The following is a 22,625-nucleotide window of genomic DNA, read 5'->3' as shown; positions in this document are numbered from 1 at the left end:
TTCTTTTTTGATGAAAACAAAAAAAAAAAAATCTAAAATCTAAAAAAAATTTTATTTAAAAATCGTTAAAAAAATTTGCAGAAAAACTTTTGAATTGCGCTGTTGAATAACGTTTTTTCTGGAAAAAAAAATTATTAAAAGCTTTTTAAAACAAGTATGCACTGATTCAAATTTTGAGAATTCTCCCAAAAAAATGATATTTTTTAACTTTTTGAACCTAATCAAATGAACCTAATTTCAAATATTAAGGCAATCCACGATCAAGTGGAAATTAGCTGGCATCAATTTATTTGCATTTGTTGTCAAGGCAACAGAAAAAATATTGAACAAAAAAAAATTCCGAAACTTTAAATAAATGATGCCTGGCAATGATTCAAATTTTGAAAATTCACAATAAAATAATTATTTTTTTAGCTTTTTGAAAAACTATTACATTAAATTGCGCTATTGCATAATTTCAATTTTGAAAAAATTTGCCATATTATTTCGATAAAAAAAATTTTTTTGTGAACTTTTTTAAAAATTTGTTTGGAAACATTTTAAATTAAAAAAAATTCTTTGAGAACTGTTTAAAAAATCATCGCATGGCAATAATTCAAGTTTTGAGCAATCAATGAATAAATATTTTTTTGAAAAAATTGTCAAATTCGCAAGTAAAACACATTTAAATGAGAACATTAAGTAATTTGTTTTTTGTTTAGTTTAAAAAATAATTATTCAATGAAATTTCTTAACACGATATGCTCGTTCATTTGGTTAAAATAATCACTATACTAATTTATAATTATATCTAGTTCACATTTTATTTACTTACAACATAACCTAAATAAATTTTTCATAATTTATTGCAAATTTTTTGCAAACTATTATATATTTAAACTAAAACAAATCATAACTAATAAATTACAAATGCATACAATAGGCAACACTCAACAACGTATGGCAAATATAACGGTAACATATTATACAATTTATTACCGTTAATGCAAAAACTTATGCAAAACCAACTAAAGCACTCGTTTGCTCAGAAAAACTGGTACTTTTCTACTGTTTGGAAACTATGTTTTTGTTGACATTTTGTCGTAAACACTTTTATTAAAAAATTATATCGAAATCATGTAGTTTTATGCGTGTGTTGTGCAAATTTTTGTTCGTACTTAAATTATACAGTATGTGTGTGTAATTTTGTTGAGTCATAACTTGGCGACGAAAGCGTGTGGACGTTCCAAAAACATTTTCTATATCGTATTATATTTAAAAAACTTAAACAAAATTTCAGCTACAGACTTAAAAATTAAAGAAAAAAAAATTTAAATTTACTTTGTTATAAAATACTGTTATATTACATTACAAAATATATACCTCCAAAAAAGATTATATTATTAAAAAAAATAATAATAATAAATAAAGAGAAGCGTGTATATTAATGGAAAACAAGTCCAAATACATTAGAAAAAATATATAAAATAAAATAAAATATTCATTGTGCTTCATGAGGAGATAATCAAAGGTGATGTAAGATGTCTAATTGTCACCCTGTAGCAGCCATGAGCTAAATAATAAATCCGTAATGTCCGCTAGCAAAAGCTACTTTTTATTTCAAAGCAAATTCTAAAGAAAAATTACAGAAGAAGCATAGAGAGGAAAACTTTTGCTAAAAAAGTGTGCAGGTAATACTGCACCACAAAACGTGTGCAAAACAGGGCGTGGAATTTAATGTGCCAAAACTCAAAATGAAAAGAAAAAATTGAGTAAAATCAAGGCGAGTTCATTAAAAGCGAGGGCACTAGGCCCACAACAAAATTTTGTACAATAAACTGTCACTTCAAAGTAGAACAAAAGATATGAAGACGAAATAGAAAAAAGAATTTATTTATTTGTTGTGTTGAAATTATTTTTCAATATTCATAATAACTTTTGAATTTAAATTCAACACAAAATTTCAATTTTCAAATTACAAATTTGAATGCAAGTGTAATAATACCAAGGCGCATTCAGCAAAGGTGGTGGCACTAGACCAACAACAATATTTTTTACGTTTGATTGTCAAAGAAAAGTATTGGCAAAGTAGAAAACAAAGAATGAATTCGTCTTTTTTCATTCTGGGCTGACAGCCACATGAACACGGCGAAAGAAAAAAAAAAAAAATGTGCTGATTTATATATATATATATAATTGGCGTGTACACCCTTTGTGGGTGTTTGGCCGAGCTCCTCTTCCTATTTGTGGTGTGCGTCTTGATGTTGTTCCACAAATTGAGGGACCTACAGTTTGAAGCCGACTACGAATGGCAGATATTTTTATGAGGCCCATTTTCATGGCAGAAATACACTCGAAGGTTTGCCATTGCCTGCCGAGGGGCGACCGCTATTAGAAAAAACTTTTTCTTCATTTTAGTCCTTCACCGAAATTCGAACCTACGTTCTCTCTGAACTCCGAATGGTAGTCACGCCCCAATCTATTCGCCAGATTCGCCTTGAGCAATACGTTTCGTAATTCAATTTTGTGTTGACATACGAATGTACATGGAGAAAAAACAAAAACAACAAATCTGCAGGCCTACTGCTATCAGCTTTAATAGATTGGCCTTGGGTAAAATCGTGCGGCACTTCATTGAAACCTGGCGAAAGAGTTTTCGTGTATCGCTGCAGATTTTACAATTATCGCTCTCCAGCTCAGAGGAGAGCAAAGCTGCCTAGTGATGCTCTTGCGATGCCTATCGAAATTTTGCACTGCTGGAATTACGCAAGCGGAGTAAATACATTTTGATTTATATAAAAGGTGTAAAGTATTTCCTAAGCAACGACAGGTAGGCATTCCCACTACTTAGGACTGGTAGCGGCAGGCTAATCCCCTACCCTGTCAGAAATCAAAACAGATTAACGAAACCAACGCAAGACTGAGTCTTTTCGGGGCTCTATGCTCCCGAGAGGAGTAAACAAGGAAAAAAACGTATTTATATGTGACAAATCCACGGGAATGGTTAAATTAAAAATATAAATAATTAAGTATCATTCAAAAAATGACATAAAATTAGTCAATGGTTTACTGCGATTTTTTTCTTTTTAATTTTTTACTACCTTTTCAGAAAGCAGATCAACTTATGCCCCTCTTTCCCTTACTTCCAAATTGCGCCAATGGCAACCGTTTTTTATTATTGGATCATGATTGTGCTTCCCATTCTTCACACAATGATATAGAAAATGAAGCGATTTTGTTAGCAATTTTATACAAGGAACTGATGCGTGCTAATATTTTTATAAATTTCAAAAACTAATAAACTGATAAAACCCATGGCATAGCTTGTTGGAGGATACCTAAAATATTTAATGAATTTATACCTCACTAAATTTGAAATAATTGAAATTCGCGTCACACGCTTACGTCGCCGTAAAGTTGTAAAATCTCACTTCACCTTAAATTGCCCGCCATAAAATTTTTAGACCTTTTTTTCTAACTCTATGACGCTTTAAATTTGATACTCCTTTCAATTGTTAACACTTTTTTAAAATTAGCACATACATACAAATATTCTACAGCATCTCATTTGTTTAGCTTTTAAAAACACAATCTAAGCTAAAACTACACAACAACAACACTAGTCACGAAAACAGTTATAATATTACATACGTAGGTAAATACATATACACTTATTTAGGATTTGGATTTGGTGCCAATTTTTCGCTAATGATTTTCTAATAGAAGGCAACACAACAACTAAGCCACGCTCGTGCCGTGCCGTTCGTTTACTGGCTGGGTGAGAGTTTTTTTTTCGCTTCTTTGGGTTGATTGATAATTTGGTGTTGGATTGTTGTTTTTGGTTTTGGTTTTTTGTTTTTGTTTTTTTTGTGTGTTGCTCACAATTATTATTATAAATCCGCCGCGCTGCTGCCGCTCTGCCCTCCACTAAACGCACAAGTACACGCCGTCATTGCGGCTGATCAACTGCCACCGGACTGCCACATTGATTCATTATCTGAAAAATTTACCAACTGTATGCCGCCGTTGCCGTTGCATGTTTACCGTACGTCTCCGCAGAGGGAGGGGAAAATTTTTATGACGTCTCTAAAAATCATACTTTGAAAGTTTTTTCGCGCCGCTGCTGCCTGCTCGACTGTGTTACACCGCCGTTGGCGAGATGATGCTGATGACCACCGGTACTGCTGCCGCAGAGCGCTGTGTCATCACAGGCATATGTAGCAATGCGATGATCACTACGCGAACGTTCGCGATCGTGTGTACGCTCGCCACGATGCTCATTGCTACGAAATTTGACAGTACCACCACCGTTGCTCGATGCTTGCTGCAGCTGCTGCTGTAATTGCTGTTGCTGTTGTGAACGCCGATTACCCAGTCGTTGCAGTTCGTAGTCACGCGCATCGGCCACATCAAAAGTGGCGGCACGTTGGTGTTTTAATGCGGAAGCAGCCGCACCACTCCGCGATGAGCCATGGCGATGATGTGGTTCACGGTCTCTTTCACGTTCACGTTCACGTTCACGTTCACGTTCCCTTTCGCGTTCTCGTTCACGTTCTCTTTCACGTTCCCTTTCTCGTTCACGCTCACGCTCGCATTGTTGTTGTGTCTGCGACGCTGACCCGTGATGGTGGCGGTGATGCGCATCGTATTGCTCGGGACAGTATTCGTCGTATTCATGATCATCACATGTCATTGTCGTCGCCGATGTTGTCGCTGCAGTCGTTGTGGCTTTGGTAGTGGTCTGGCTATCGCGCGTCGGCATTGCTGTGGTGCCCACGCTCGCAGAGGAACGATGCTTCTTCGGCGGCAACGGTATGGGTGGTGGTGGTGCAACCGTTTGTGCGGCTGCTGCTGCTGCGACTAGTGGCGCAGCTGTTGTGGGACACGTTGTCGTTCGTCGCACAACATCCACGCCGCCACCGCAGCAGGCACACTCCTACAACTCTGTGACCGAATAGAGATCGTTGTTGGCGTGCGAGCCACCACGTTTAAGCGAGCGATAGTACAGCTGCTGTTGTTGTGCCTCAATTAAATACTGCTGCTGCTGCTGTTGTTGTTGTTGTTGTTGATGGTGTTTGGTGTTGATCGCACCATGGTAATTATTGTTGGGCGTTGTGGCGGCCGCATGCCGCTGCGCTTGCTGCTGCTGTAGCGTATACGAATCATAAGAGTGCTGCTTCTTCATACCACCGCTGCCAAATTGTTGCTCGATGTAAGCCATGCCGCTGCCGCTGCTGGCTGTACGCGCATTATCGAGCGTTTCAGCGCGTCTAGGCCGTTCATGACGTTCTGCGCGCTCGCGTTCACGTTCACGTTCGCGCTCGTAACTGTAGGCGCCGCTGGCGGACTGTTGCTGCCGCAGACTTGCCGACTTTGGTGGCAAAGTCTGCAAATGATTGGCATTCAAAGCACCGACGGCGGTCGAAGTGCTTATTTCGCGCGAAGTCTTCTTCTTTGGCGGCAATGAAGGTGGCTGCTGCTGCTGCGGTTGCTGTGCCGGCATAGCTGCGGTGGGCAATTGCATTTTTTGCGCTTGTGGTCGTTGTAATGAACGATATTGATTGAGATTGGCGGCGCACAAGGGCTGTGGTGATATTTTCGATTGCTGACCCTGCGCCTGTTGTGGAATCTCAGGCAATGGCTGATTGACAATTGAAGCAGGATTTAGTGAACGTTGCGGTGGTGGCCGTGGGGGTTCGCGTGGTGCAGCTGTTGGCGGTGGTGGCTGCTGCTGTGCAATTATAATATGTTGCTGCATTTGCTGTGCCTGTGCTGATGCCTGCTGCTGCTGCTGTTGTTGTTGTTGTGGCTGAGGTTGATAGCCCGACGTCTCAATACTATAAACAGCCGAAGGGGGCAGTATATGCGTCGTGGGCGGGTGGTGTTGGTGCAACTGCTGATGCAGCGTTGGCTGTTGTTGCATTTGTAGTTGTGTTTGTGCTTGTTGTTGCTGTTGTGCAGCTTGCAGCGCTGCTAATTGCTGTTGCTGCTGCTGTTGTTGCAGCTGTAGCTGTTGTTGTTGCTGCTGTTGCTGTTGTTGCTGGAATTGTTGTAGCTGCTGCTGCTGCATCAGCATTTGTTGCTGCTCTTTGGCATACGAACTGCCCACACCCGTAGTGCCCGGTATCTCGGTAAATGTGTTGGTCGTACGCGGCTTTGGTGGTGGCAACGGCGCCGGCGGTGGTGGCGGCTGTTGTGGTTGCGCTTGGTGTGGCACAATCACCTCAGTCGTATAGGTTTGCGGTATGCAGTCCGGTTGTTGGCAGTAATCCTTTGAAACGGTTGCAATGGAGGGTGTCTTGGCGCTGCGAAGATTCGGCGAAGGACTGGCGCCCTTCAACGAGCCACCATAGCGGCCGACATGGCGCAGCGTGGCGCACTTATTTGCCGTGGCAGCAGCGACAATATTCAAATTATTATTGCCGCGCACCGCTTTCGGTCCGATGCTGATGTACTTCGGGTCGAAGCGATTGAAGCTATTATTGGTGACATCGCGCGGATCACGATCATCGTCGCGATCCAAACCGTTGCCAGTGGAACGATGTACCGCCTGTGCGGAGAGTACGGAGCGTATGGAGGAGCCAGCTGAGCGTGGTAATGTAGCCGAAGCGAAGATATTCTTTAGTGAGTTGTTGTGCTGTTGGTGCTTGATGTGATTGCTGGCGCTGCTGCTGCCAAGGATGGTGGTGTTATTGGTGTTGCTGATGCCTGCATTTGTGCTGCAGGCAAGCGATTCTCAGTAAAAATCGCTGGATTCAAGAGTCTTGCATTGTTTGCTGAGCGTAGCATATTTGCCATTATTGGGACCGCTTAGATAGCCCGACGAGTTCTGCTGATGATGTGAAGGTAGTCGGCCGAGTGTGTGGTGACCCGATCTGTGAGAAATGCGGAGTAAGAGCAAGAGTTAGAGAGGAAAAGGTGAAAGCCATAGAGGAGATGGAGAGATACGCAAAAGGTGTCAATGTTAAGCTATGCGAAAATGTAACAATGTGAGATTGAGTGTGAGTTGAATGAAAGTCATACTCGTAATTGTTAATATTATATAACTGAATTTTAAATAATTTATTTATATATATTTACATATACGTCTGTGGACATATAAGGATTTAATTGTGTACTTAAGACTGTAGATATAAATAAAAGTGAGTGTTTTAATCCTTAAAAATAATTTTTGCAACTTCGTTGCTGAAGTGGGCTCTAGATAAGTTAGATAATACTTTAAATTTAAGGGTCCTCTTTATCGTAGTCAGCTAAGCTAGAGATGGGTTTTTCGTTTAAAACCAACTTGAAAGTCACCAAATCAGTCAAATTAAACTAAATTTAAAAGGCACTTAAATTGTAATTTTTATTGAAAGATCAGAGAATGTAGGGTGTACATGAAGTGGTTTCTTGTAAAAATCTAGTAAAGAAAATTTTAAAATTAAAAAAAACCTTTTTTTTTCAATATATGTACTATATGTATTATTTTTGGAACCTGATTTTATTTATGTATCTGCCTCGGCTTAGCATTTTGTTAGTGAGTTTTTCAAGACCTTAATGACCTTGTACATATAACATCGATCCTTTATGACACCCCAAATAAAGTCGAATGGCGTCAAATCGCAGCTCTGCGGTGGCCAATTGACATTGCCGAGACGGCTGGTAATACTATTATCGAGCTTGGTGCGCTACAGATCGATTATAGTATGGACTGTGTGGCTTGGCGTCCCATCCTGCTGAAAGCAAAGATCGTCCAAGTTCATGCCTTCAGTTTTCGACCACAAAATCGTGTATGGTGCCTCTGTTGTGTTCACCTCTGTGGCGTGTCAGCTGCGATTTAAAAACAAGAAATGGACCAATGAAACTACCACTCCAAACTCTCACCCTCTGAGGCTGCATTGGCTTCACGACAATTACAAGCGTGGTTTCCGATCTACAATGTGGAATTTTTGCTTGTTTGCAAAGTCGTCGAGATGAAAATTTGCTTTGTCACAAAATATGTTTTTAAAATGTTTTTGACATCTTTAAAAAAAAAAATATACTTTTTTACCTACACAACATTGACTTTGGAAATAAGTCTGTAGCTGACAGACTTTCTATCAAGATGTCCAGAGCTGTAACTTTCAAAATAACATACGATGAAAAAAAATACTACATGGACCACCCTGTATGTAATATTTTGAAAAATGGAAAGTAACTTCTATGACTGACTATTGTATACCTAAAAATAAAGGTGGCTCCAACTCAGGACTATGTTTACGCACTAACAAATGAAATAAGTGCAATTAGTATTAAACCACAGTGCACAAAATTCTTAAGTTCTATAATTGGATAAACTTGCAACAATCAAACATTGTTTCTTTAAATAATATAAAATTATATACACTTGTTTGAGCACACTAATTCGAAGATTAATATATACGGATAATGAATTTAAGCGCAAACACTGCAAAATAACTTATGGTTGTGTGTTTGATTAATAAATAAAAAAGAAATAATTCTAAGCTTTTAATATTACCTAAAAATTATATATATGTAAGTAGTTACAAAAAAATTCTAGATTTGTGATATATATTGTATTATCCGTGCCATTATTTGTAAATTAATCAACTGAAAAAATTAACATAAGCGCACTAAAGTAAAAAATATACAAAAATATACCAAAGTCAGATACTCGGATAATACGGATAACCCGGATAAACCATATATACGATCCACATTATAAAAGGTCACATATCTCTGCTTATTTGATGTGCTATTCACATATTTTTTACTCACAGTACCAAAAAACTATACAAACCAAAACCGCAATTATAATTAGAAAGCTAGGATTAAAAATGTCATTTATCATTTCTAAAATTTTGCGAAACGACCTAATACTTAATTTTTTATATGCATATATCATGTAACATTTCAAATTCTCTCAACCTCTTTCCCTAAACTTTTAATATTTGAGCATTTTTAATTTGAATATACTTATAATATTATCCGTACATGCACCTGTTTAATTTAATATACCTTAATTTCGTAAAATTTCGGTGTGAGGGAAATGGCTTATACGAGTATGTATATCAAGTTGCTTATAAAAATGCTATTTGTTTTCATTAGAGCTGTCAGGCATATGAAATGCATGATAATGCATAAAATATACAAGCAAATTGTTTTACTTCTTCATATGGTTTCTAAATATGGGCTTATATAGTTATCCGGATTATCCGACCTAACCGGATAACATGATATTTCGTTCATCCGGGTTATCCAGATTATCCGGATAGTATGAAATTTCTTTCAATATTTTTATTATACATACATCTTATTTAAAAAAAAATTTGAATGCGTGTCCGGGTTATCCAGATTATCCGGATAATATGAAATTTCGTTCAATATTTTTATTATACATAACCCTTATTTTTTAAATGAAAAAAAGTAATTGCATATCCGGGTTATCCAGATTATCCGGATAATATGAAATCTCGTTCAATGTTTTCATTATATATTACATAAATCTTATTTTTTAAATGAAAAAAAAAAAAATATTATTGCGTATCCGGGTTATCCATATTATCCAGATAGTATGAAATTTCGTTCAATTATTTTTTAAATGAAAAAAAATATAAGATTGCGTGTCCGGGCTATCCATACTATCCGGATAATATGAAATTTCGGTATATATTTTTATTACACATAAATCTTATTTTTTAAATGAAAAAAATTTAAGTTTGCATATCCGGGTTATCCAGATTATCCGGATAATATGAAGTTTCGTTCAATATTTTTATTATACATATCTCTTGTTTTTTAAATGAAAAAATTTAAGATTGCATATCCGGGTTATCCGAACTATCCGTATAACTGGAAATTTTGTTTTATGCAGAGTGATGGGCACCAGTGCTTTACTAATTTTTTTATATTATATAATTTATTTAAGTGTTCATGCATTCACCAACAGCTTTTCAAATTAATATACATAGACTAAATCATAATAGCGAAAATTATATACAAATTGTTTTCAAATTAGCAAGGTTTGTAGCATTTAATCAAATCGGTTACTTTCATATTTTTGTTTTTGAAATTTTCCCAAAACATTCCTTTTACTTTAAAAACCCTGCTCATGAATTATTGATTGTTACCTTAGTCCTTAAGTTTTCTAGCCACTCTAAGAACTTCCCCATTCATCACGAATTAATGAATTCACTGGCGGTAAATCACTTCCCAGTGCTAATTGAACTAATTAAATTATCATTAAATTATTGACTCTAAAGCCTTTGAAATTGATTGGCCCCGTATAAAGCCCGAAAGTGTCCAATAGGTTAGCTGCCAAAATTATACACCTATTTGCTGTAAGCTGATTACGTGCTGAGCTGTGGCGCTCGCAAGTCACAGGGGGTTAGCTAACGTATAACCTTACACATGCATACATATATGACAGGGTATGTGTTTTTGAAATTATGCATTAGCAATTGTATGCAACTATATATAAAACATATACATATATATATATGTATATATATATATTGTTCTTTTGTCCGTAAGTATGGACCATATGTAGCTGTTGCACACTTTGTTGGCCTTACACAAATGTTTTGTTAATTTGCCTGTGAAGTGATAATATTTTTATAAGTGTGAACTTTGAGTGGCAACACACACAAAATTGCGAAAAAAAATGAAACTTAATTATGTTGCATATGCTCATGTATGTACATATGTACTATATATTTGTATATGTATAAGTAGACACACTTATGCATCATTAATTTTATTTTGTACGACTTGATTTGTAAATGTATGTGCATGTACGGACACTTTCGCGCTTTAAAGCAATAGAGATGTACAAAAAATATTTAACATTACGTTTTTCGCAAAAACTAACTTTGGGCAATATTTTATACAATAAATAATATAATTATTTATTTATTTGTTAAAGTGCAATAAAAAAAATCTGTACAAAAAATTGTTCTAAAAAATTCAACTGCAAAACTTCTGGGCAAAAATTTTTAAATTGTAGTGCATGCAAAGTAAAATTTGGAGCGGAGCTAAACCAAAGGTTTTGCTGGCAAATATGTATATATGTATAGATACATCCTTATTGTTTTTTTTTTAATAATTTTCCCCAAACATTTCAACATAAATTTTATTTTATCAAATTCTTCTCCTTTAGTTGTTTGTTACAATTGAAATTATTTTTTATTTTTAGTTATTATTTATGATTTATGACTTATGATTTATAATTTATGATTTATGATTTATGATTTATGATTTATGATTTATGATTTATGATTTATGATTTATGATTTATGATTTATGATTTATGATTTATGATTTATGATTTATGATTTATGATTTATGACTTATGACTTATGACTTATGATTTATAATTTATGATTTATGATTTATGATTTATGATTTATGATTTATGATTTATGATTTATGATTTATGATTTATGATTTATGATTTATGATTTATGATTTATGATTTATGATTTATGATTTATGATTTATGATTTTTGATTTATGATTTATTATTTATTATTTATTTCCGATTTTATTATTTCCAAATTTAATATAAATTAAATAAAAAAATTGTCAAAAAACTAAAATAAGTTTAAGAAAATAAAATAAAAAATAAACTAAATAAAAAAACCCTACGCGACAATGCAAAGTTTTGCAAATTAATACTTAGGAGACTATAATTTTTTTCAAACATTTTTTGCAAAAATATAAAGTTTTGTAAAACTATCAGCAGTACCAACATAACTCTGTAAATTTGGAAAGCTAAAAACTTTTGTTATAGGCCGCATATAAAAAACTTTTGCCAATCAAAGAAATGTTATGGAAGTATTTTTATTGAAGCTATTAATCAAACAAATTTTGAAATTTGCAAATTGAAAAGTGATTTTTTGATTTATAATTTCTCGCTTAAAATTCAGCACTTCTGAAATAGATAAAAAATCATTTATTAAAATTAAAGTTTGCATTTTTGAATATTTTCTTATATCTGCAGCAAAATATTTTCTATGTAGTTTTTTTTTAATTTTCTAAAGCACTATGCTGCTTTACATTTTTGTATTCATTTATTTTTAAGTTGCTTTTTATACAGTAATTCACTTCCCCTTTTAGCCATAAAATAAAAACTTACCTCAATGAAATTGAGAAAAAAGTTTATAGTGATAAAAAAAATATTGAGCAAAGTATTAAAAAATCCGCTTTATCATAAAAAGAAAAAAAAAGCAGAAAAATATGTCTGTAGTTTACATTCTTTCTGTTTTTGCATTTATTTTGTTGCACAAAAAGCGCAGGAAAACTACTTCCGCGCGTATGAGTGACTTTTGATTTAAATACGACGACTGTGAAAAGGTTGCGTATACGCCCAGTGGTGCGTGAAAAGTGCTTAAGTAAGGCCATAGTTTTAGTAAATATCGTTGCACATTCAAGCGTGCTAAACTGAGTGCATTTCCATGCATGTTTAAAGTTAAATTTATTGCATATGAAAAAAGTGAATCGATGTGACTTAAAAAGGCCAGAATTGAAATATAGTAGAATAAAATAAAAATTGAAATTAATAAAGGTACAAAAGACAGAAGTGTGAAAATGTAAAAAATATATGTCAGATAGACAAAATAAATAATAAAAATGTATGAAGTTTAATAAAAGCTATAAATTCGATGAAAATGTGGACTAACAAGTATTAAGTAAAAAAAAGGAAAAAAAAAAATTAAAAAATATTTTTATATTGCAATATGAAAATAATGTTTATGCAAAAAACTGATATAATTTAGGGAATAGAAAAACAGGACTTGCATACCAAAAATTAATTTACAAATAATATGAAAGGAAATCATACAAATTTATTTATCGAAAATAAAAGCAGGTAAAATAATAGAAAACAAAAAAACCTACACCAAAAATATTCCAGCAGCACGCAATATCGCATATCAGAAACAACTAAGCCAGTCGCATTAGTTATTCTATTGTTTTCACATTACTCATACGCCGCGGCAGCCCACAAAATTTCAGGCAAATTTAATTTGCACAAATTTGTTGTAACTATGTAGGCACTTGATAATAGCAAATTTATTTTATACAATGTTTGTCTGCCATAACACAAATTTATAAACATAAATAAGTAATCCTTTGTTTGTGTTTACAAAATAAAAATTTGCAAAATCGCATTAATAACAACATTTTTAAATTGCTTTGTGCAAAATTATGCTAATTATGCGGAAAATGTTATAAAATATTGAATGCAAATTATTTACAGCTATAAATAAATACTTGGATGCAAGTATTAAATTAAATAATAAATTATTTAAAAAGACGACCATAAAGTAAAACGTTGCCCAACTATGAATAATAAAATGTTGCTCTACCATATGAATGTTTATATATCTACATACATACAAATATATGTAGGCAAGTGTAAATTGTTGAAAAATCTACTTAAAGTGTTCAATTTTAGTAACAAAGTTTTCATGAAAGTAAGTGAAATCTGGTAAAATTCGCACTGAGGCATATGGGTAACCTTTTTAAATAATGAATAATAAATACCGATTTGTGTGAAATAATAAATAATGGCAAAGGTCAAATACCAAATAACCACTTATGAAATTGACAGATAACAAATTTTTTTGTATGAAAAACTTAAATTGCTTTAAGTAATACTAGTTTAATTTTCACAAAAAATAATGATAAAACTTACATTTAAAAATAAATATTGTTATCTCTTCAGAAAAGAATTGGAAAAATAATTATCATCTTTTGGCAAAAAGAAATTTGTTGTAATAAAAAGTAATAATAATAATAATAATAACAATAATAAAATTGATTTTTATAAAAAAAAAGAAAATCCAAAATAAAGTATTATTCTAGAGTATGAAAAAATAAATTTTTAATGGGTTTAAAATTTTTGCCACTATTTAAAATTCTTAGTTACTAATTAATATTAAAATAATTAAAATAACAGAAGGAAATAAAAAAGAATTTTAGAATACAAATTATTTTTAAAATAATCAGTAATTATTATTCAGTACAAATCAGTTTTATGTTTTTCATTTTATAATTTTTTGTTTTTGTTTTTTCCAGATAAGTGGGTTTAAAATGCCTAATGCAGCATCATTTTTGAAGTTATTATAATTATTATTAGTATAATTCATGTTTGTTTTTGGAAAATTTATATAACGAGTGATTTTTTAGCTATTCTTTTTTTAAAGAGTAGGCTGACGCACGTTTCGTGTTTTGTTTCACTATCAAACATCTTCAGTTTGGTCTATAATTTAACCATGAATCGTCTTACAAACGAACAACGCTTGCAAATCATTGAATTTTATTATAAAAATGCGTGTTCTGTTAAGAAAGTTTATCGCGCGCTTCTTCCATTTTATGGTCAGTTTAATCGCCTGAAGCGGCTATTTGAGCTATTGTGACTAAATTTAGAACCAAATTTACATTATTGGACATCAAACCACCAACACGCTTACCTAAAGTGCGAACTGAAGAAAATATCGTAGCTGTATCGGCCAGTGTTAATGATGACCATCAATTATCGATTCTTCGCCGTTCGCAGCAATTGGGCCTCTTATACTCAACAACGTCAATGAATGGGCTCTTGGAAAGTTGGCCGAAGATCCACTTTTTTATCGAAAAATTGTGTTCAGCGACGAAGCTCATTTTTGGATCAATGGGCACGTAAATAAGCAGAATTGTCGATTTTGGAGTGAAGATCAGCCAGATGAATTGCAAGAGCTACCAATGTATCCAGAAAAGGTCACAGTTTAGTGCGGTTTATGGGCTGGAGGTATCATTGGACCGTACTTCTTCAAAGATGCTGTGAATCATAACGTAACTGTGAATGGTGAGCGCTACCGTGAAATGATATTCAACTTTTTTTTTGCCCAAAATGCAAGAGCTTGACTTACATGGGGCACTTACTTACCACTTACGTGGTTTCAGCAAGATGGTGCCACATGCCACACAGCACGCGTAACAATGGACTTGTTGAGAGGCGAGTCCGGTGAACATTTTATTTCACGTTCGGGACCTGTCAATTGGCCACCCAGATCGTGCGATATAACGCCTTTAGATTATTTTTTGTGGGGCTATGTTAATGCTCATGTCTATTCAGACAATCCTGTTTCAATTAACGCATTGGAAGACAACATTAAAACATTTATATGTGAGATACCGGCCGAAACATTGGAAAGAGTATGTCAAAATTGAACTAAGCGGATGGACCATTTGAAGCGCAGTCGCGGTCAACATTTGCATGAAATAATCTTCAAACATTAAATTATATGGACTGTACTATCGATTTAAATAAAAATTTCATACATTTTTCTGAATTTTACGTGTGTTTTTTTGAAACACTTTCCTATAGCTCTTAAAAAATCACCCTTTACAACCTCAAATTTATAAAACTGTTATTCTTTCAAAAAAAAAAAAAGAAAATAAATAAATAAAAAAAAATTAAAAAATTTTAGTCTCTTTTGGGAAAATAGCTAACCAATTAACATTTAATAAATAAGAAACTGTATTTTGTAAATTATAAGTAAAATAGTAAAAATGATAAAATGTTGAATAAAAATTAATTTTAAAATAATTATTAATGATATATATTAATTGCATAAAAGTAAAGAACTTCTTTAAAAATAATTAATAATTAATTTTTTTTGATGATTATACAACCAAAACTTATAATAAATATATTGGAGAGAAATTAATAAATTGGGATTAAATAATGAATTGTATTTATTTATTGTAAAACTTGAATTTTGAAAATTTGAAATTAGAAAATTTTGTTATCTGTCAGCAGAAAAAACAATCAAAAATTCGATCTTTTTTTTAATTAAAAATTAAATTAATTGAATTGAATTCAAAACTTTTGAAAAAAATTATATGAAAAAGTTGAAAAAATTTTAAAACAGAAATTGTATTATCTGTGAGCAGAAAAAAGAATTGAAAGTGTTGTTAAATTTTAGCAATCTTTTTGCTAAAAAATTTAATTAATTGAATTCCAAACTCTTGAAAAAAAAAATAATATTAAAAAGTTAAAATATTAATTTTAAACGCGAAATTTATAAAATTTATTACCCGTGAGCAGAAAAAAATTTAAAATTGTTGCTAAATTTTAACACATTTTACAACAAAATTAATTCCGCTTAAAACATTAAAAAAATTAGAATATTAAAAAGTTGAAAAATAATTTAAAAATAGAAATTTATAAAATTTATTATCTGTGAGCAGAAAAAAAAAATCAAACTGTAGTTAAATTTTAGTATCCTTTAACTAAAAAGTTTATAAATTAACTTTAAAAATAAAACTGTTTGAAAAACATAGTGCAAAAATGTTTAAAAATGAATTTTAAAATATAAATTTATAAAACGTATGATCTGTGTATGAAAAAATTCAAAGTGTTGTTAAATTAAAAAAAAAAAATTAATTGAATTCAAAATATTTGAAAAAATTAACATCAAAAGACTTGAAAATTATTTCAACAGAGAAATTTGTAAAATTAATATCTGTTAGCAAGAAAAAAAAATTCAAAGTGTTCCTAAATTTTAGTATCCTTTAAAAAAAAGATATTAAAACTAACTAAAAAAGTTGAAAACTTAACTTTAAAAACAAAACTTTTTGAAAAAATTAATATTAAAAAGTTTAAAAATTAATTTTAAAATATAAAATTATAAACTTCATTATCTGTGAGTAGAAAAAAATTTGAAAGTGTTGTTAAATTTTAGTATCCTTTAAAAAAAAAAAGATTTAATTGAATTCAAAATATTTGAAAAAAAAAATATTAAAAAGCTTAAAAATGAACTTTTTGCAAAGCAATATTTTATAATTACTATACGAGAAAAAATAAAATAAAATTTTTATAAATAATAAAATAAAATTTGCATAAATTGTAAAATAAAATTCGTATAAATAATAAAATATTTTTATTAAAAAAATAATTTGTATTAACTTTTATTATTTTGTGTTTTATATTTACCATTAATAGTAATTTTTAAAACAAATTTTGAATTACAGTGAACCTACACTCTCTTAATGGGCGCCTCTCTTAAGGGGACCCGGTGGTCTAGAAATGTCAAAAATCGATTTTTTTCTATATTTTGAAAGCATAGTACTTTAACACTAAACCTACCGGTATTTTATGTATTCCTATTCCTACCAATGTGAGTCAAATTACCCATCTTTAAAATATTATATATATTAATAGGACTATGAATAAGTTCGTGCGGTTTTTTTTCGAAATTTGAAACTTTATTGACGTAAAATGGTTACAAATTTAATATTCAAAATATTGTCCATCGCTTACTACTACTTTTTCCCATCTTTCTGGCAATTCACGGATTCCCTTTGTGAAAAATTCGGTCGGTTTTGCCGCAATCCACGAATCGATCCATTTTTTGACTTCATCGTAATTACGGAAGTGCTGGTCAGCCAGGCCATGTTGCATCGATCGGAAGAGATAGTAATCGGATGGCGCAAGGTCTGGACTATACGGCGGGTGGGGTAGGACATCCCATTTGAGCGTTTCTAAGTATGTTTTGACCACTTGTGCAACATGTGGCCGAGCATTGTCATGTTGCAAAATAACTTTGTCGTGTCTATCGGCGTATTGCGGCCGTTTTTCTCGCAGTGCTCGGCTCAAACGCATCAATTGTCGTCGGTAGACATCCCCCGTAATCGTTTCATTCGGTTTCAGTAGCTCATAATACACAACACCCAGCTGGTCCCACCAGATACACAGCATAACCTTCAGGCCATGAATATTCTGCGCCGACGTCGATGTTGAAGCATGGCCAGGGTATCCATACGTTGCCCGACGTTTTGGATTGTCGTAATGGACCCACTTTTCATCGCCAGTCACAATTCGATGCAAAAAACCCTTTCTTTTGTGCCGTTGAAGCAGTTGTTCGCATGCCATAAAACGGCGTTCAACGTCTCTTGGCTTCAATTCATACGGCACCCAATGGCCTACCTTTCGGATCATTCCCATGGCTTTTAAACGTTTGGAAATGGTTGATTGATCAACTCCCAAAGTTTTTGCAACCTCTTCTTGCGTTTGAGCCGGATCTTGATCGAGCAATTCCTCCAATTCGGTATCCATGAACTTTGGCGGCGCACCCTCGCGTTCTTCGTCTTCCAAGCCAAAATCACCACTTTTAAAGCGTGCAAACCACTTCTGGCACGTTTGCTCAGATAGAGCATGCTCACCATAAACTTCCACCAAGATACGATGACTTTCGGCTGCTTTTTTCTTCATATTAAAATAATGAAGAAGAATTCCCCGCAAAAACACATTATTTGGCACGAAATTCGACATTTTCAAGTGTGGTAAAAATATTGTTGTTTACGCTTCAAATAAAAAACTTATACTGACGTTTGTGCCTTACGACAGTAGCTCTCCAATGAATGTTTGGAAATGTGGATCGATGGAATAATAATCAAGTTACGCCATCTGTTGTAAAACCGCACGAACTTATTCATAGTCCTATTATTAAGATCACATATATTTCTCGGTAAAACAATTAGCAAGAGAAGAGTAAATCTTGAAAAATACATTCGATGTATTTTTTAATAAAAGTCGTGAAGGCAAACGACGATTTAATAATGTTATTTCTAAGAACTTCTGACAAGAAGTTTAAAATGGGTCATTTGACCCGTCCATGGTAGGTTTAGTGTTAAGAATATACTGTGAAATTTTCATGCGGAAATTCTCAATATTATATGTAGTTTCTATAGCCCATTAACTAGGTAGAGAGCGGTTCGCGCACTCCTGTTCCTCAAACTTTAAACTCATTTATCTCGAAACACCTTCCAAGCCGAAGGTGTTGTTAAAAAAAAAAACTATTCAAATGAATCGTCTGAAATGTTAATATGTTGTTCCGAACATCAATGGGTATCAGAATCATATTATTTCAACTATTTCGTACTTTTTTGATTAAAAAATGAAAAGCCCCGATTTTTAGAGCGTCAAATTCAAAACCATGCCATTTTGTTGATTAATAATTTTTTGTTCGGTTTTTGTATTTCAGGTAAATAGAAGAGCCAAAATAGACAACACCGTGCAGATCCAATTTTTCGAGAGGGTCAACATAAGAGTAATTTTTAAAATTATTAAAATTAAAAAAAAAAATTTTTTTTCATTTTTGTATGTAAAATAAGTTAAATATAAAGCCTAGAAAATTTGTTTATCGTTTTTCATTTCTTTATTCCCAAAAAAAAAAAATTCTTGAGAACAACCCAAATTTTCGAGCTCTAGACCACCGGGACCCCTTAAGCGAATATATTGCAATAGTTTTTTTTTATTTTTTGTGTGTATAATAATTTCTTAAATATCACCTAGATATCTACAAATGTTTTCCATTACTAAAATACAATACTATGTTATTATAAATAAAAAAAATAATATTTTGGATAAAGAACGGTGAAAAAGGTCACTATATAATAAAAAAAGACCATTTTTAAAAATTTAAAAAATTTTGTGAGAAAATCGTTTAATAACTTAAAGAACCCAGAAAAGTAATTACTTATAAAACATAATTTTAATCTAATGCTAATAAAAATAAAAGGTATTTTACAATTAACCTACATTCCTTTCCAGCTTGAGATATTTCAATTAAAAACTACGTGCAATATAAGAATTGAATTAAAAAATTTTATTGTAATATTTCAGTTTAATTATAAAATGTAGCGATATTTTGTTAAAATATCTATAAAAAGTAAAAAAGAAGTTTCAAATATGTTTTATTTCACTAAATTTTTTTAGACAAAAAATGTGTATTGTTAAAATTTAATTCAATTAAGAAATGTGTGCGATATTAAAAATGCGATAGTGAAAGGTACCAAATAAAAAAAATTAAATATGTTTTACTTCACTGATTTTTTTTGCCAAATGAGCATTTTGACATAAGTTGTTTTTTATTTAATTAGTTATGTTAAGCGGTGTAATAATGTTTTTAAGTCGCTGTCCTAAATTATTTGCAACAAATCACAATTTTTTTGGCGACAATGTAAAAAAAGAAAAATGCGGAATTTTTTCGTCATAGAAAATAAGTCATTTGCGGAAGTTGTTTATATTTATAAAAAAATTAATAAATTTCACCACATATAATATGTGACCACTTAAGCTTAAGTCCCAATGCAGCAAATTGAAATAAATTAATATAATTACTGTGTAGGGAAGCAAGCGGATAATAAAAAATTCCGTGAAAAATTACGAGTGAATTGCAGAATTACAGTAAAGTTAATACTTTTTTTGGAGAAAAAAAAATTTAGAAAAATATTGTAATTAATTGTAAAAAAATTAATACCTTAAATACTCGATTCATGAAATTAAATAAACCGGATTAGGGTGATAACGAAAATAATGCAATTGAGTGTAAGTAGAGTGAAAAAATCATATTATATAATATAAATCAAATGGAAAATAAAAAAAAAAATTAATAAAAGCCATGCCTTGTGCCATGCACCACAACATCATAACCCGGCGGCGGCGATGGTGATGCCTTGCCACTGGCACTGCTGCCAACCGTCAAGCGGCCGCTTAATATGCCGGTGCCAGTGTTGCCAACACCACCAATGCCTGCGCTAGCGTTAGTTCTATGTGGATGATTGTTGTATTGTAGTGTGGTTGTAGTTGTTGTAGGTGATGATGTTGCGACGAACCCTGTTCTGATTCCGGCGGTGCCATTGCGATGCGAGCCAAGCGTGCCGCTACTGCCAATGCCGCCACCGCTGCCACCGCCGCTGCCGGCGCCTACGCCTATGCCAATGCCATGCGACGCTGATTGCTGATGGTGTGGTAGAGTGCGATTCATGGTGCCCGTATGAAGGGGTGCGGTGGGTGATATGCTCGCGCTCGGTGCATTCGATGGGAAAAGCGGCGTGGTTTCAGACTTGTCAATATCCAGTGAGCTGGGTCTAAATAGCGAGAAAAGAAGAGCGCAAAAAGAAGCAGACACAGAGATACCATCGAGAGAGATAGAGAAAGAAACAGAGAGTGAGCATGAGAGAGTAAAAAAGAGAAGCAACGCAAATGTTGCAATTAGTTTTACAGAGGAAAAGTGTACGCGAAAGCGAAAATAAGACGACACGATCACGAACGCGATTAAAAAAAACAAGAGTGAGAGAGATAAATATAGAATTAGTGGTAGTGAAGAGTAAGAAAAGTTGGAAAGCAAAAGAGCGTAAAAAAGAAAAACAAAAAATAAAAATAAAACATATTAAACATTAGTATAAGTACACATGCGTGCAAAATATTTTGTAAAATAGTGCATTAGCCATACACTCTTGCCTACTTACCGTTTGCTCAGGTAGATCCAAGCATGCGAATCGGCATACACCAATATGGTGAGCAGAAATGAAGTCAACAATCCGGCGACCATCATAAGACTCAGCCCAAGTAGGCCACCACCGCAAAGGCCACGCAACGCATCGGCATAATGACGATCGATGGCGCGTCGATCGAGCGTCGCTGAGAGTACGGTCAGATTACGTTTCGTCTCCTCGAGATCATTCTCCATGGCCTCGAGCGTTTTGTGCACATCGATGCGTGGATATGTCTCCTGGCTCATGCTGAAATGCAGACAAAGCGTTGTTGGTGGGTGAAGAGAAATAGAGAAAAATGAGTAAAACCAAAGAAAACGAGGGAGGGAGAAGAAGAGGTGACATTAATTTGTGATTCTCCACAGCTTTAGCTAAGTTGTCACAAATAAATGGTCGAGGTAATTACTTTAACATCTCTGGTGAGCTCTAAGCTTAGCACCTACAAGGTATATACCATTAGCTAAATTCAAAAACCTCAGTTGATGGTACATAAAATCTATACGCAACAACTCAATCCGAATGATTCGCGTACTAAACCTTAACAGTTACTGCAATTGGGACTATTACACTTACCGTTGTATTAAATAAATTGACTCGCGTGCACGTTCCACCAAATCACGTGACTCGTTCAAGCGTAATATGAATCGATTACGCAGTGTGCCGCAATTGAGAAAATATACATATGGGCTGCGCTGTAACGAGAGCAGGGGAAAAATACGTAAAGAAAAAATACTAGAAAATTGCTTTGAAATATTAAGTCTTTAAATACATGCTTTCAAAAAAGTACCGGGAATTGTTCAATAACACGAAAAAAAATTGCTTAACCATCAAGATTTATTTTGTCGCCTTCAAAATAGGCTCCATTCGAAGCAATACACATATGCCAACGATTAGTCCATCACCATCAAATCACCTTTTAAACGCGTTTGAAGAGATCTTCTTCAGTTCCTTCAGCGAATTCTCCTCAGTGGCCTCCAGCGGCTGAAGGCGCCGTCCGTGAAGTGGCAATTTAGGTTTTGGGTAAAGGAAAAAGTCACAGGGGACTAAATTCGGTGAATACGGTGGTTGTTCGATGATATTTGTCGAGTTTTTGATCAAAAAAGTGTTCACAATATGAAATTTGTGTGACGGTGCGTTATCATGGTGCAAGATCCATGAGTTTTCTTTCCATAAATTGGGTCGTTTCCTACGAGAAAACGAGGAGCATGACTTTAATTTCTGACCGACTTTGACGTGGTTTTTTCAAACTCATATATCTACGTTTTATCACTTGTTATGATGCGTTGGACCAATGTTGGGTCCGAATTCACTTGCTAAAGCATTGTCTTCAACCCCTTCTTCCG

General features: G+C 33.3%; 1 protein-coding gene across 1 annotated transcript in view; it reads right to left on the bottom strand.

Moving 5' to 3' along the window:
- Window positions 1-612: 612 nt before the first annotated feature.
- LOC128857713 (uncharacterized) overlaps window positions 613-22,625 on the bottom strand; it is a 115,491-nt gene continuing 93,478 nt past the window's right edge. Inside the window, 4 exon segments of the mRNA XM_054093456.1 lie at window positions 613-6,854; window positions 20,413-20,877; window positions 21,259-21,531; window positions 21,856-21,974. Coding sequence (XP_053949431.1) covers window positions 4,073-6,854; window positions 20,413-20,877; window positions 21,259-21,531; window positions 21,856-21,974 — 3,639 coding nt within the window. The 3' untranslated portion in view covers window positions 613-4,072.

This window comes from Anastrepha ludens, chromosome 3 (assembly GCF_028408465.1).
Source record: "Anastrepha ludens isolate Willacy chromosome 3, idAnaLude1.1, whole genome shotgun sequence".
NCBI lineage: Eukaryota > Metazoa > Arthropoda > Insecta > Diptera > Tephritidae > Anastrepha > Anastrepha ludens.
This window is presented reverse-complemented; position numbering and strand designations above follow the sequence as displayed.